Source organism: Cornus florida, unplaced genomic scaffold (genome assembly GCF_030987335.1).
Source record: "Cornus florida cultivar Cherokee Brave unplaced genomic scaffold, ASM3098733v1 CherokeeBrave_3.0.0_Hap2_Chr01, whole genome shotgun sequence".
Taxonomy (NCBI): Eukaryota; Viridiplantae; Streptophyta; class Magnoliopsida; order Cornales; family Cornaceae; genus Cornus; species Cornus florida.
In genome coordinates, this window is record NW_026775571.1 from 105,277,670 (window position 1) to 105,292,264 (window position 14,595).

General features: G+C 33.8%; 1 protein-coding gene across 2 annotated transcripts; it reads left to right on the top strand.

Moving 5' to 3' along the window:
- The first annotated feature begins 5,164 nt into the window (after nucleotides 1-5,164).
- Nucleotides 5,165-12,392, top strand: LOC132311778 (putative hydrolase C777.06c). 2 transcript variants are annotated; one of them, XM_059809887.1, is made up of 10 exons: nucleotides 5,167-5,573; nucleotides 5,868-6,003; nucleotides 6,602-6,729; nucleotides 7,491-7,638; nucleotides 7,735-7,840; nucleotides 8,612-8,670; nucleotides 11,301-11,336; nucleotides 11,441-11,550; nucleotides 11,786-11,847; nucleotides 11,966-12,392. In XM_059809887.1, the coding sequence occupies exons 1-9, from the start codon at nucleotides 5,389-5,391 to the stop codon at nucleotides 11,841-11,843; spliced, it is 966 nt and encodes a 321-aa protein (XP_059665870.1). In that variant the 5' UTR covers nucleotides 5,167-5,388; the 3' UTR covers nucleotides 11,844-11,847; nucleotides 11,966-12,392. The 2 variants fall into 2 exon arrangements, with proteins under 2 accessions (XP_059665860.1, XP_059665870.1); XM_059809877.1 differs by lacking the exon at nucleotides 11,301-11,336 and having other exon boundaries at nucleotides 5,165-5,573; nucleotides 11,396-11,550.
- Nucleotides 12,393-14,595: the final 2,203 nt, after the last annotated feature.

Here is a 14,595-nt window from a genome sequence, read left to right on the forward strand (position 1 = left end):
ATTCATGGGAAGACAACAATAAAACAAGAAGAAATCGCCAAAGAGTTGCATAAACATATATTGAACGCTGCTAATACATCTAAAAGGCATCCCATATATCATGGAACATTGCTGCAAAGATTCTAAGCATAGTCATCCATGATTGAGTGCAGAGAAATTAAAAGGACGTCAATTCAAAGCACAAACGATTATTATTCAAGTTGTCAACATCTTAAAGTGACATTATTGTCCTTGAAAACAGTCTCTCAAGTCTCAACAACAACCTTGAGGCCACGACGACTATACTGCAGATACAAAGTAGTTAAGGGATTAAATATGCCTACATCAACAATTGCGCCACATGTACTCGGATTTTTTTTTTTTTTTAGTTAACCTTTTGTATTTCCCCTCTCAGCATGGGGGCAGATTTATCAACTTAGAGTTTGTATTATTAGAGAATAGCATGTTACCACTGCCACGCACACAAATCATAACCACAACTCAATCAGAATTGCATGTATAGAATTAGGAGAGGGCTTTGAGAGTTCACTTATAAAAAATAACAGTCTAATTGGTTCAGTTTTCTGAAAATAATTCTCCAGAACTCAAAAAACAGAAAAAAAATAAAATAAAATAATAATCCAGAGAATTTTGAAAAACAGGTCCTTTTATAACTGGCTTTTCATAAACCAACCTTCAGAGAATTGGAAAAAAAAAAAAAAAAATACCCTAGTTTTCCAAGGCACGTGAAAAGAATTCAGCACATGATTACACAATAGATAAATTATCTAAGGCACATGAAAGAAGAACAAACATTCAAGATTTTCTCATCGACCAAACCAAGAATGACATGATATAGTGAAAATCTGAAATTGCGAATAAATATATATTTTCCGCATAGGAATTCTTATAGAAAACAAGAAATATGACTCATTGTAATTAGTATACAAAAGAGAGTAGAAAATTGATTATTACAGTAAATAAGTTCCTAATATTGAAAATCAATAGCATAAAGGGGAGCTATGAAACAGACATGTTAGAAGTTTCTATATGGTATCTTTCAATAAGGTACCCTTCAATGTAAAAGCTAAAGCAAGTCAAGCCCCACCATTTTCTCATAAAATTCTTTTTCACCTTTCTCTTTTCTTTTTCCTTTTCACTTTACAGATTGTGTTGGTTTCTTTGCCTCTCGTTTGTCCTCGCCTCTCATGTGTCCTTCAATGAGTGTCACAAAATTAAAGCAGCCCTATTATCATAGTCCCAACTCAACTTTTAATTGATGTAATTACAATGCATGCTTGTATGTTGGTTTGAGGAGGGTGGGGCTAAATTAATTTCCCGTCGATGGCTAACTCTATGGTCCCTCAGCACTCTAGGTAGGTAGGTCGTACACTAGGTAATAGGTTCTATAGGGCTTGATAAATAATTCCGGTCCCTGCCCTATGGATGTCCCAAATCATGTCAAGACGCGCATTTCATTCAAATAATGGTTCTTAATTTCTCGTCGGTCAAAGTCAAAGGTTGAGGGTTCAAGTTTTCGTAAGGATAAAGTATGTGTATGAGTTCCTTCTAATGAAAAATAAAATAAAATTCTTAAGCTCTAAAAGCCACCTAATTATGCTCTGTTTTAGCCCTAGTCTCCATGCCAATACTGCAAATGCAGACCATATTAAGCCCACAAGTTGTTTAAAACACCCTAAATCATTTTTAATGGCAATCTGAGCTGAATTTGCACCAACCCAACAAAGGAATAACGGTGAAGTGCTTCAATTGACCAACAAAATTTCATTGATTTATCAAAATTAACTTCAAAAAAGAGGATGAATTCAATAAACTATAAACATATACATACATACATATACGAACTGAAATATTATATTTATACCAAATGATTAAAAAAAAGGAATCGAATCACTTCACGTTTATACTCCATGACCCACATTGCAAAAGCAAACAAGATGTGATAGTCATGAAGATTGAAACGTTGATTCAGGTTTGTTGATAGCAAATTATTGAGGGGGTTTTGAGGTGAACTTACCTCCAAATACGCACACCCAAATCATTTTCTTATAGGGGGGAACAGGTCCCTCTTCAAGTGGAAGACATTGATGGAGAAATTAAACCTCGCCATTATTCCCCAATATGAAAAGTTTTTGTTGTGTCTCCAATTGCTGGAACAGAATATGAGAAGAATAATTTTTTTTGGTGTAAAAGCAATTCATCATCTTTCACTAGATTTTAACTCATTCAAGCCCAACTTAGTAAAATTGGCAGAAAACCCATAATATTCAAGTATAACTTATCTGGGCCTGTCAATTTGGTGTCCAATAATCTGGTCCAGCCCAACCCAAGAACCAAACTAGGCATAGTCCGACAAATAGAGAGATCCGAAAGGGTCATTTGATTAGATAGAAATTGATGTTGGGAAATGAAAGTGAAAGAACGTGGTGCTAGCAACAGCTTTTCCATCTTTTGCCTGCTTGGTCCTTCCTGGGCCTGTTGTTATTTTGGGTTATGTTTATTTTGGTTAGCCTGGGCTAACTTAGAATATTTATAACTTCTCTTCTTTTAATATTTAAAAAAGAGTAAAGTAAAAGAAAGGAAAATACATTTTTTAGTATTCATTTAGTTAGTTTGAAATTTTTTCAAGAAACTTGTGAGAAAATCACATTTCATTGTTTGAATAATATGAAAGTTAATAGAAAATATTATGATATTAAATATAATAATAGGTCTAAATAAATTTATATTTAATAAATATTTTTATTTTTTAACAAATAAAAGTAATATAAGAATCTAAATAATGAAATTTTGTAAGATATGTCTAGAGAGAGGTAACTATTATAATATTCTTACCAATGGGCTAAACACAATTTATTTTAGAAGGTGAAAATGGGGGTATAATTAAAATTTCATATAGTTTTCTCACAAAATCAAAAAATTTCGTATTTTTTGTTGAAATTTTATGTGAGAAAGTTGGATAGTTATGGAAAGTTATTTTCTCACAAAATTTTCCTTTTATTGCTAACAAAACTCTTAAAAAATTCACATTTCTTTTCCTTTCTTGCTATTTCCATCTAACCAAACTAAGCCAAAGGATCATTATGAGTCCTTTTGTAGTTGTTAGGGGGTGTGGGCCTCCACCATTGACGCTTGCACCCTTTACTCGTAGAATGTTGGACTCCAAATCATTTTATCTGGGGATGGGGGGATGGTAGAGAAAAGGATAAAATGAAAGAACATGACCAGACTATTTTTCTATCATTCCCACCCCAACTTTTTCTTTTTCTTTTTATTTTTTTTATTTTATGTTTCCATCTGGCTTCTACTTTCATTATAAAAAAATAAAAATAATAATAATAAAAAAGTTAGCATTGCTGCCCAATTCTATATTTCTTCAACTCATTTCTCTCGTGGTTTTTAAGCACTAATTGTGTTTGCAACCTTTACCTCTCATGGTTTTATTAATGAATGAAGAAGGAAGAGGATATGATAGTTTAGCATAGAGAGACAGAGACTTCTTAGCTACTAAATTAAACACAAACTAACATCCTCATTCTCATAGTTTGTTACCAAGTATTCAGAAACAAAAATACTTTTCCTAGCTAGGTGTGTGATTTTTTCTTTTATTGTTCATCTATTATGTTACCTACCCAAGTACAATTTTTCTTAATTTCCTTGTAATTGTAAACATGCGTAACTTCGTTGATATATTTGGAATAGTTTAACATCAAAGGAATAGTATAATGACAAGACGTTCCGTGGAGGTTGGAAGTTTGAATCTTAAGGGTGAAGACATAAATTAAATTCAGAGGCACAATGTTTTAAAATATATAAATATATATATATAACAACAAATATAATTTCTTCAAATCAAGAGGTGAAGAAGAAAAAATTATTGCAATAAATAGTTGACAAAAATTTGAGAGTGACTCAAAAAGGAAAAGTTAACTTTTTTAAACAAATTTAAAGAGTAAAAAAGAAAAGAAATAAAAAATTAAGAGATAATTTTATAAAATACAAATTTTAGGAGAGCATTATGTATATTTTTTCATATATATACATGAAAAAAAAAAAAAAAAAAATTAATATGTATATTATGGTAGGAGGGCCCAGGGACACCTGGCATGTTCCCCCGGCATTAACCGAGTCCCCTATTGTTGATAGTCTTGAAGCCACTCTTAGGGATGGCAACGGGGCGGGTTTAGAGCGGGTTTCCCTAAATCCCACCCCACCCCTTTTATTTTTTATCAAGTCCATGCCCGCCCCGAGACCCTCGACGAGTTGGATTTTCCTGTTCAGCCCCGCCCTGTTAGGAAATATTGTGCCCCCATGCCCGCCCCGCTAACAAATTTTTTTCTCCCACTTTTTGGAACTTAAGCTCATGCTATTTGAATGTGGAAAGCCTGGGAATGGCACAACATAAATGAAATTATGTATCCCAACAAAAATAAAAAAACATAACATGCACATAACATAATTCAGAGAACATAATAAACAAAAATAAAAGTTTAATATAACCAAATCACAAGAAGTTCTAAGCTCCAACTTCCACCATAACCAAAACAAAAGCAAATTTAATACCAAGTTTATATATATATATATATATATATATATATAAAATATAGTTATATGCTTAACGGGGCGGGGCGGGGCTCCTAGGATATGTATACTGAACCCTTACCCGCCCCGTGACCCGCGACGGGTACAAAATTTATATCTATGCCCGCCCCAACGGTATAAAAAGTGTTCCCATATCCTTTACTAACAGGGCGGGACGGGACGGAGCTCCGACGGAGCGGTAAAAATTGACATCCCTAGTCACTCTTAGATAATTTTCTTTGTAATAATCCGTGCATGCAAGATAGAGTGAGCATATGTATACATGAAAAAGGTCTTAACACAACCATTGTAAAATAATAATAATAATAATAAAATTCTTAAAAGAGTATTCTAAGGAGCTAATAAATCGACTTTACTCGTAATGTGATTATAATGAGTAAATTGGAATCCACTAATTATCTGAGAGACAGAATCTATTAATTATTCAGAAACGCAGACCAGCAAAATCTGCATCAGCAAGTATTAGGTAACTTTATTATTCAGATTTTACTTTGATTGATTCCAATAGATCACAAGTGTTGGAAACTGATTTTGTTGGCCATATTTATATGATATACACAAAGATGTGCTGGGCACGTACAACACACACCACCAACTGCCAGAACCGTTTTTATTTGACGCGGGCGATATCGCCCTATGCCTACAGATTCCCCTCCAAACCCCCCTCCCGTTCTCTCTACGCCATAGCGCGCGCACACTCTCTTTCTATCTACATATATAAATAAATATATAATATTGCCCTACAAATCTCTCTGAAAGTCTCTTCTTCTGAGAGGCCACCGGAAAATGGACCCAGCCGGCGAAGTCATAGAGAACGGCAACGCCGAGCCTCGATCGGCTCTGATCTTTCTCGGCACTGGTTGTTCAAGCGCAGTCCCTAATGCGATGTGCCTGATCCAACCATCCGATCCTCCCTGCCAACTTTGCTTCCAGTCATTGTCGGTGCCGCCGGAGCGGAATCCAAATTACAGGTCATTTGATCTGATTTAGTGTCTTCATTTCATGTTTCGATTCAATTCTTATCTGATTCTGTCACATTTTGGATCAATTTGAGCCACAGATCTGGGAATGTAGGGTTTCTTTTGTTCTCTAGTTTTGTTCTGTTTTGGTTTTTTTTTTTTCTGATTCAATTTGACTGAAATTAGGGTTTTTTATACAATGTTTATTGATAAAATCATAAGTGTTGATCTGACAATTTTGTTGTTTCATTAAGTTCATATCGTTATATAATGGTGGGTGAAAGATTTGTGGTTTATGGTTTATAGGTGCAACACGTCTCTTCTGATTGATTATTGTGGGAGAGATGATGAACACAGATATATATTGATTGATGTTGGAAAGACGTTCAGGGAGCAAGTACTTCGGTGGTTCACTTTCCATAAGATTCCGCGGGTTGATTCAGTGAGTTTAGTTCTTTATGCACTTTTTGTGTCCACATATATAACTAGTAGATTAAATGGCATTACTGATTACCTTCATCTGGAACTGTTAATAAGCATTTTCTATAATATCTGCATCATTTTAGCTGACATGATCTTGTCCTTTTACTTCTCCTTCCAAATATTCCTTCTGGTCCTAGATATTTCCCTAATTACAATATCTGCACTAAGTAGCACAATTTAGTGCTTTTTTTTTTTTTTTTCTGGTTCTAGATTTTTTTTTCTTTGGTGGAAGGAGAACTAGTAGCAAAAAAATTGATGTAAGCATTAATTTTTTATGAAGTTTCACAGATCTTAGTGGAGCCAAATCCAGCCCCCTTTCTGTCAGTTGGCAGTTGGACTGCAACTCTTTCTGTCATGAAACATCATCATGTGCGAAATATGAAGAATAATTATATGGATTGTTCCCTTCCATTGATTGATATAATTTGAAGAATAATTTCATATTTGACTAATTTTTACAATTTGAATTGCCCATAACTGTTCTTGAATAACATTGATAATGTTCGTTGTAGTTGAAACCCATACTATGTGGAACTAATTATTTGTACCAACTGCAGATTGTTTTGACTCATGAACATGCTGATGCAGTTCTTGGTCTGGATGATGTACGTGCTGTGCAGCCATTTAGTCCTACAAATGACATTGACCCCACGCCCATTTACCTCACTCAGGATGCTATGGACAGGTACCTTTTCTTTTCTTTTTTTCTTTCATTTTGATTGAATGTTCTAACAAATTCTTCACTGAACTAATTGACCATTTCCAACCTTCAACATGGCATTACCAAGATATAATTGTATATCCTAGTGTATGCCATCAGTGATAATATTTGCTAACATCATTCTAGGGTCGAGACTTGAGTTGAAAATAGAAGCATTAAAGGTATCTATTCAGATATATGATATATGTGTAGTACGTAACATTTATTATGTTTTTGTTTGGGTTGTAGGTACAATGCCCCTACTTTCATTGCTTAACAAACACAAACTATGATAAACTTTGACATAAGATCATGAGCAAGCATAAAATGAGTTGAGCATATACATATGCATTGGTACATGATATGATGAAATAAAAGAAATAAATTATGACTTATAACAGGTATCTCGTGTGTTTTTACTTACTAAGGTTACTACTTAATTAATTATAACTTAATAACAAATAAAAGAATTAAATTATGACTTATTTCATAGTTTTTTTTCATGATTTGAGAAACAATCCCGATTAGATTTTTTTTTTCTTTTTCTTTTGGGAAAAAGTGTTGATAGTTTTTGCGGTATGTTTTTAGTGGAGGTTTGTTTATTTTTGGGAAGTCAAGAAACCAAGTGGAAATAACGTCTGAGATATGGATTATGTTTTGGTATTTCATGCTTCTACTTATGTACCATCAATTAATCTATATGCCTTTTTTGCTTGATGGTTGTGTGTTTTGAACCTTTGAAACAGCATCGGTGTGAAGTTTCCTTACTTGGTTCAGAAAAAACTAAAGGCAGGCCAGGAAGTGAGACGAGTAGCCCAGCTTGACTGGACAATAATCGAGAATGATTGTGAGAAGCCATTTGTTGCATCAGGACTAGAACTTATTCCTTTGCCTGTTAGTTGCCCCACATCGTCTCCAATTACAATTTCAATTCCATACTCATTTTATATTCTGTTGTTTCTTACTGCTATTTTTTCCCCGTTTACGTAGGTGATGCACGGTGAAGATTATATTTCTTCGGGATTTCTTTTTGGTGAAAAATGTAGGGTAGCTTATATATCTGATGTTTCACGCTTCCTTCCAACCACTGAGCATTGTGAGTTTTGCTATATTCTTCTATTTTTCGGTCATATTTGTTATTTTTTAATTTGTCATGCTCTTCTTATGCTTGTTGCAAGTCAAATGCTTGCTGCAAAAAGCTTGGGAACGGGTTTCTTTGGTAATTCCAACTCGAGCATTCAAATTTGACATCGTAGGATGATCTGGTTATCTGATTTACATGCATATGTGGAATAAATATTAATGGAAAATCCAAAATTTTGATGGATATGAATTTTTCGTCCTTGTTTTTGGCACTGGAAATTGGTTTAGGCAACAAAAAATCAGTGACCCAGACTTTGATGAAAGGTTATGTGTGCTATGTAACTCGTGAGAATTGGGTTTGTTGGCTTCCTTGCCTTTTCTTGTATTTTGCTTTCAGGTGATGCTTACTTAAGCTAACCTTTTGAGCCTCCTTCAGGCCTGTATGTACATTTCCCCTATTCATTTATTCTATTGCTTAAACTTCCCGGAAAAAAACTCTTGAGCGATCATTGAAGTTCAATTGACTTGCTATTTTTGAAGATCAAACTTAAGGAATCTTGATCTTGGGCTTGGGAACTGATGGGGGCATGGATACTACTCTCAAAACCGCAAGCTTGTTAATGTCCTAGTTCTAGCCATCTGGAATTTTAATCTATAAACTATAGCTGTTTTTACACACACCCAAAAGAAAAGAAAACAGGGGGGGGGTTGATTTTCAATTTTTTTTCATGTGTGTAAGTTTGAATTTTAAATCGTCGTGCTAACGAAGTTGTTAGTTCTGCAGATATTTCAAAAAGTGGTGGTAAACAGTTGGATCTCCTTATCTTGGACACACTTTATAAGGTCAGTTGATCGAGCCCCAAGTTAAGTGTTATTTCGTGCACCTATTAATCACCTCCTAGAGATATTCCTTGTTTGTTATTAATTTATGCATGATTCCTGGAGAGTGTCTGGGTTAGTAATCACCTCCTAGAGATAATTCCTTGTTTTTTATTACTTTATGCATCATTCCTGGAGAGTGCCAGGGTTAGTGGTGCATGGGAGAACAATTATGCCGACCCATCAATACTAGTGTATTCAGTTGTTGTATTTTGGAGAACATGCCAACAATGAAAAGAGTTTTTTTCTTCTTATTTTTTCCCGAAACCTATTTATTTTATTGTCAAGTTGTTTTAGAGTCATGGGGTATGCAGTGGAAGGGCTTTACCTTTCCCCCAACATGTTCCCTTTTATGTTTTATTTCTTTCCCCTCAATACTTTTATTTTGTTTTTTTTAAAAAGGAATACATATCCCTTGATAATTAAACTTGTCCTGAAGAAGTTTGTTTGGTAGTTTATATCCAACTACGGTGTTACATTTCAATATTGATTTGCTTTTCGTTCTTCTTTTACTATGTGTTGCCACTAGTAAAATGTAAAATTGGAAGCATTATCCCTCCCCACCAATTCTTGATGTTCTAGTTACATGCATATATAATAAATTTTGGGTAATGCATCGTGGATGATATTGTTCTAAGTAATCTGTATAATTTAATTGATCAATTATGATTTATGCAGAAAACAGTTTCAACTGAAATTTAACTCTGCCAGATGCTCATAAATCTTAATTATTCGTAAAACTTGTTAATGATCTTTCTTTGGCTTAACCATCATTTAATGGTTAATAGTGCACAGTGTTTTTCTATATTTATTAAAATTTAAAAGAAGATTATTGAAGAGCACCTCACAGAAGATTTCAAGAAAGATCTTTTGTAGATCTAGATGGACAATAGTTTGCTCCTATGGAATCTGGTTGTTAAGAAGTCCTTTTGTGGCCAAACATTTATTTTTGAGTAATTCGGCTGTAATAAAGTTCTCCACCATGTGTCAACCATCCATTGTGGTGCAGAGATTCTTCTAGAACTGAGACTTTTTTTCTTATACAAAAACATCTACTCTACCCTACCAGGAGGGAACTCATTTACACCACATTGTATACACTGCCAAAAACCAACCTATACAAAAATTATTATGCCATTTCTCTCCCAAAAAACCATAAGTGGGTAGAATTTTCTCAATAATTTTTTACAAGCCTTCTTTTTTTTTTTCCCTTCTGAGTCATGACGTTGGTATGATATTGTTGTTTTGGTAAATATGTTTTTGTTGTTGTTATTAAATAAGCATGGTATTGGTACTAGGATGACTGAGTACTCATTTTCATTTTTTTTTTCTTTTGTCTTTTTAACTTGTTCTTTATTTTCTAAAGGTGCTTAAACCATTTATATAAGATAAATTAAAAAAAAAAAAACAAGCTTTATTAAGATCTTTGCCCAATACAGTGGAAGTATTCCAATTTGGAATATTGCTTAAAATCATGTGAACAAAGGTTGATTAATTGTAACTTCATAATACGATTCTTATCAAATTTCTTATCCTTGTTCCCCGTCATTATCATAAAAAGCCTACTCCATTTGGAGGATACAATCCAGTAGAAATACATCTAAATTTGATTTTAGGATTTGGCAATACTATTGAATAGTTAGCTTATCTATTGTTTATATCTAGGGTTCCTTACTTCAATTTCATTTAATAACAATTATTTAGTATATTTTATTTTTTTCTTTTTTTCTTTTCTTTCATCAAAATTATTGATGGGCTTTACCCATTATAGAAAAAAAAATAAAAAAATCAAGGTCTCTCCGATCTCAAATGAAGGATTTTAAATTGGAAATAGTGCTTAAAATCAAGTGTAATAAAGATTGGGCAAGGTCAACTTTCTAAAGAATACTTTTAAGACCTTCTAACTCCTATTTTTACATCTCTCTCTTGTGATTATACTTCTTCAAAATTCTAAACCTTGTGCCCCAAACATTTTCACCAACCAACTTCTTAATTGGTGAAATATAATAAAGAAAAAGTACAGAACCCAATATATGTTACACTTGCGCAGAATGCTTTGAGGGAAAGGCTGAAGATAAGCCTTATATTTGGTATTATATTGCAAAGACTGGCTCCTCTAAAACTCTAATTCGTGACTTTACAGTCAAATCAAGCTTTTACTATTGCACTAAGCAAAGACCCCTAATTTATAGAGGGAATACCAACTTGGAAGAGCCTCATTTCATCTTATTGGGTTCCCTACAAAACCCACTTCTCCATTGTGCTTCATGTCATATTTTTAATTTACTAATGGGTCAAAATTACTTAATTTGACTACCTCGACCCACATCCATTTGCCACAGACTCCAGACCTCTTTTTTATAGTGCCTTCCGATTTTAGTTGCAGGCAAATTGGTTCCCCATCATGGTTGTATTATACACACATTCTTTCAGAGAATGTCCTTAGATTTCTTCTCTGTGCTTTAAATAATTATTTCTTCTAATAGCTACTTGTTTTTAACCATTCCTATGTTGACTGCTTTGTCTTTCTTATCTTTCCCTCTTGTTATAGAGTTCTTATACAGTTTCCTGTTTCTTTCTTCCAACTTCTGCAGAATGGGTCCCATAATACTCACTTTTGCTTCCCTCAGGTTTGATCTACTTCTTCGAAAGAAGTTGAAATTTTAATATTTATATAATTGTTGTACAGGCACATGTTGCTTTTGCTAAAATTACAGAGAATATATGTCTTCAGACTCTTGAAGCTGTGAAGAAGTTATGCCCAAAGCGAGCTTTGTTAATTGGAATGACCCATGAGTTTGATCACCACAGGGACAATGAATTTCTTATGGAATGGTCTAGAAGGTAAAACAGCTAGTAGTTTCTTCCAATTGATGGTCTTAATAGTCAGTAACACTGCTCTACTGATGAATTATTGATGTACTTCTGCTTTCCTCAAAACTTACCCAATGGTAATTGAATGGTTGGAAGACCAAATGTAGATGTGGAACTGACATTTATTTGCACTTTCATGAATTTATTTATTTTTAGTTTGCTATAAAGAAGTGATCTTAATAGCCTTGTCACTCTTTGTTTGTAGAGAAGGAATCCCCGTTCAGCTTGCACATGATGGGTTGAGGATCCCCATAGACCTTTAATGTGGTAAGTCGTTGAAATATTACATACATGACTTGTGCAACGCAGCTTGTTTCTTACATGACAGTCAGATATGCGCTATTGAGTAATTCTGGAATATCTTTTTCCTATGTTGCGGTTGCAGGTTTATACATGAGCCATGAATGCGGCCAGAATTTACTTGATTGTTTCTACTTCTTCTTCTTCTTCCCCATTTTGGTAGGAGGAGGGAAAATGACACAGTAATGTTGATGTGTAACTTCTTATAGCTTCAGCAAATCCGATTTTTGAAATTGAAACAAATGCAAAGCTATAGGGCAGAAAGATGGTGTACAATGTGTACAACATGGTAGAAAATTTAGCTTGGAGTAGTCTGCTGGTTCAATGTGTTACACACCTTTTAGTTTCCCTCTAATTTTATATTAAAATGAGAAGACTATGATTTCGCTCGAGGGAATATGTAATATATTGTCAAACAATTGTCCTTTGTCTTGCATTGAACTAGAAAGTGGTTTGAAATGGATTACAATGAGATCAATATACTAGGAGGAAATGCCTTGTTCTATGGCCTAGGTTGCATCGTAATGCACCTTTTTGTTTTTTTTCTTTTGGTCCTGGCTCAATGCAACCAAGGTGATACGATGTGATAGAATGCAATAGAAACAAAGATAGGAACGGGTTACCTACTCTTAACGGTCAAAGCGTGCCCTTTCATTCAGAACTCTTCAATTCAGAATGAATCAAATCAGAGTAAGCATTACACAATCTCCAAATCATTTTTTATAAAAAAAGAGAATAGATCCTCCATTTTTATACCACATATCCTATTTTGACCCCAAGAAATGAAGTACTTTCTACAAATGGCTCTGGTTCGTTTAGAAAATGTGGTTCAAGGAACTATATGTGGAGCAATTAGGCATAAATTGATACCAACTCCTCAAAATTTGGTAACTTCAATTCAATTAACAACTACTTATGAATCTTTTTTCATTCGACCCGGTTTAACAATAGCTACCCAAAATTCAGGGGATCCTTTCCCCGAACCCATACGCGTTTCTGTGGGGATATTCCCGAAACTCACAAAGAAAAAAGGAAGTGAGTTAGACAAAAAGAAAAACAACTTGGATAAAAAAAAGAAGGATTTGAACCCATGACATTTTGTACCCAAAACAAACGCGCTACCAAGCTGCGCCACATCCCTTCAATTGGTATACAAATTGGCGTATTACCAAATCACGCCCCTATTGCCACAGCTGTAGATATAGGTATTTTGAGAATACGCCTTAACGACCAATGGTTAATGATGGCTCTCAAACAAGAGAAAGAAACAGGCATAAATTTTTTTATAGATATTGGCGATATATTCCCTGTGGTAACTGGATTCATGAATTATGGTCAACAAACAATACGGACTGCAAGATACATTGGTCAAAGTTTCATGAAGAGCCAAAAAAGGATCTTTTGTATATAATTCTGCATAATCTCGAATGTTTTCAGTTCCAGTACGTAGACCAAATAATACAATACAAGCAAAAGTTCCTAGATTTATGGAGATATAGAACAGCATATAAGTTATCATGCTTGCATATTCATCATTTGAGTCTCCAACAATTATTCCAATAATTACATATCCGATTTGACCTATGGACGAATATGCAAGCATACGTTTAATGCTTGTTTGAGTAATAGCAATGAGATTCCCTAATATCATGCTAAGAATAAAATCTTATTCGATGGTATTTACATGAGGTTCCTCTTTCTTATTCTTAAGCAAGTCCTCGAGAGGACTTAGTTAATCGTTTCATCTTTGTTTCTTTTTCGTTAAGGTAAAATGCCCATTTATTTTTGAGAAGCAAAAGAATTTCATCATCTTCCATCATCATTATTTCAAGATAATATTGCATTGTGGGAGCATTTTATAGAATTCAAAATTTTCCATCCACGCCTGAACAGAAAAATCAATGAAAGGAATCTATTTCTTAGGTCGTATAATCTGATTAAATTAAATGGTACCATCAGATGTCACTCACTTTAATACATCATATTTAAGCCCGTTAGGTTAGCAACAGGGACTTGGATCCCCTCCTTTGAGGCACAACATCTCACCCTTATTATATAATCTTCAACAAAAAAAAAAAAAAAAAAAATTCCATTATTATATTTTTTTAACTTTTTCGTCTTTCTCCTTTCATATCTCTCCTATCACTCTATTTTCTCCACCTTTCCCCCACCCTCTTATTATGGTCATCTCCAACTCCTAGACTTCCATCCTCTGACCATGCTATCACTCCTCCCTTCTCAACCTCCTACCCCACCAACTCCTATATTCATATACGCATATATCTTGATAAAGTTGTGCACCTAAATCTGTATATATGAATCTAATCTAATTCAAATGTGTTAGAATTGATTAATATTTCAGAAACAAAATAGGCTATTTAAAGAAATAAACAAACACGGACAGCAAGAGCATTTCCATCTATATGTTAAAATATTATTTTGTGTAAAATATATATCTCCAGCAGTCTATTAAGATTTTTTATTACATCACCAATGTGCAAAAAGGTTATGTTTTTACACTTACCCTACTAAATTAACATATTTCATTTCTCATCCCTCTTTCTCATTCCATTAAAAAATTAACCATATTAAATAAGTTTCTAAAAGTTATGCCTGTCCGGCATGACACATAATTAATTGTTATTGGGAGTACAAAATAACCGTTAAAACTAAAATTAAATAATTCAAAATTTAACATCAAATTTATACAAAAAA

Bases quoted from the DNA above. Each gene is read 5' to 3' on its own strand.
- LOC132311778 (XM_059809877.1), top strand. From the start codon at position 5,389: ATGGACCCAGCCGGCGAAGTCATAGAGAACGGCAACGCCGAGCCTCGA. The intron at 6,004-6,601 runs GTGAGTTTAGTT...TACCAACTGCAG, and splicing joins AGATTCCGCGGGTTGATTCA to ATTGTTTTGACTCATGAACA. The intron at 8,671-11,395 runs GTCAGTTGATCG...ATTGTTGTACAG, and splicing joins TCTTGGACACACTTTATAAG to GCACATGTTGCTTTTGCTAA.